Source organism: Austrofundulus limnaeus, unplaced genomic scaffold, assembly GCF_001266775.1.
Source record: "Austrofundulus limnaeus strain Quisiro unplaced genomic scaffold, Austrofundulus_limnaeus-1.0 Scaffold336, whole genome shotgun sequence".
NCBI lineage: Eukaryota > Metazoa > Chordata > Actinopteri > Cyprinodontiformes > Rivulidae > Austrofundulus > Austrofundulus limnaeus.
Window position 1 is genome coordinate 42,025 of NW_013952738.1, and position 1,481 is coordinate 43,505.

The following is a 1,481-nucleotide window of genomic DNA, read 5'->3' on the forward strand; positions in this document are numbered from 1 at the left end:
GTCTATATGTTATTCAATATACATTTAAATAAGAGTTCATTGAATCAACGTAGGTTATAAATGGTTAAATAAAATAACGAGGTAAAGTAAATTGGATTGAATTGGACATCAATCAATAAAAGACTGGACGTAATAAAAGGATACTGAATAAAATTTAATATTACCTAAAAATAAACAAAAGTGAATGCAAATAATCAGGATTAAATTGGAGTGAATTGGACCCACACCATAAAAATAAAGTTAGCTGAAATGAATTGGGCTGATAAGAGTTTCAGGAATGATTTGAAGAGAATTTGTTGTGTTGTACCTAAGATTTGACCAATATTTTAACGCTTGAAGATCCCTGGATGAATTGGACCAGTAACGCTCCAAACGTGTACTCACAGATGTAGTAGTACTCTCTGCCGGGGCGGAACTCGAAGCCCAGGGAGAAGGGCGTGAAGAGCTGGAACTTCTCGGAGAACTTGAGCGGTCCGTTGGGTGCCAGCGGCCGGTTGCACTCCCAGCGTTTGAAGCCCTTGGCGGTGTGGTCGCAGGAGCTGTAGCCGTCGTAGTTCACCATGTAGAGGACGTAGCGCTCGGCCCGCTCCTCCGACACCGGACCCACGTAGTGCGGACAGTACACGTCCAGGTAGTCGTTGATGCAGACGTCGATGTGGTAATCTCCCCGGTAAAACCTCAAAGTAACAAGAGAGCGGCTGATAAATCAACTGAGAATGTAAGAAAAATACTTTTTTTGTTGTTTTTATTGTTTGTTTCAAACTTTTAACAATATGATTGGTGACAGGAAGAGGTGGGCGGAGCTAACCAAACAGTTAGCTTTTCTAACAAAAACTTTAGCTTTGCTAACACTAAACATGAAAAAATTAGTGGACGCTAACACCAACAGCTAATCACTACGATGACTGTCGCTCAGTCTGCGTCATATATCTTCATCTCCTTCCACCTGAAGACGTGGGACAGAAACCTGTTGATGTTAGCTTGTTGGTTAGCTGTTAGCATACTTAAGTTGGAAAAACATAATTTAGTGGAAGCTAATCAGTCTGATAATGGTTTTCAAAGTTAGTGAAAAAGGTTTTCTAACTCATCAGCCAACTAAAAATACAGCTTTGCTAATGCTAAACATAAACAATAGCGCAAGCTAACACTGACAGTTAATCGCTAAATGCTAAGATGACTGTAACGCATCTTTGACTGGTTGCACTGTTAGCTTGTTAACATATCTGTTGGCAAATCTACTTAAGCGAAAGCTAACTTGTCCACTAACGGTTTTAAAAAAGTTTGTCAAAAAGCTAATCGACTAAATGAAAAGCTAGTTTCACTATTAGCTGTTAGCCATTAGCTTATGAGTGGAACTACGTCCACCACTTTTAGCAGGAATGATGTAWAATTACATTACACAAAAATCTTGGACAACTTCCTGTGATCTGCTTACAGAGAGGCTGTGTCCAAAACGACAGGCCGGGTCCTCCGGAGGACCC

General features: G+C 40.4%; 1 protein-coding gene across 1 annotated transcript in view; it reads right to left on the bottom strand.

Annotated features, from left to right (window-relative positions):
• Positions 1–1,481, bottom strand: part of LOC106527651 (ephrin-A5) — an 85,527-nt gene that overhangs the window by 12,326 nt on the left and 71,720 nt on the right. Inside the window, exon 2 of the mRNA XM_014022592.1 lies at positions 385–677. Within this exon, the coding sequence (XP_013878046.1) occupies positions 385–677 (293 nt within the window). The remainder of the gene's footprint in view (positions 1–384; positions 678–1,481) is intronic.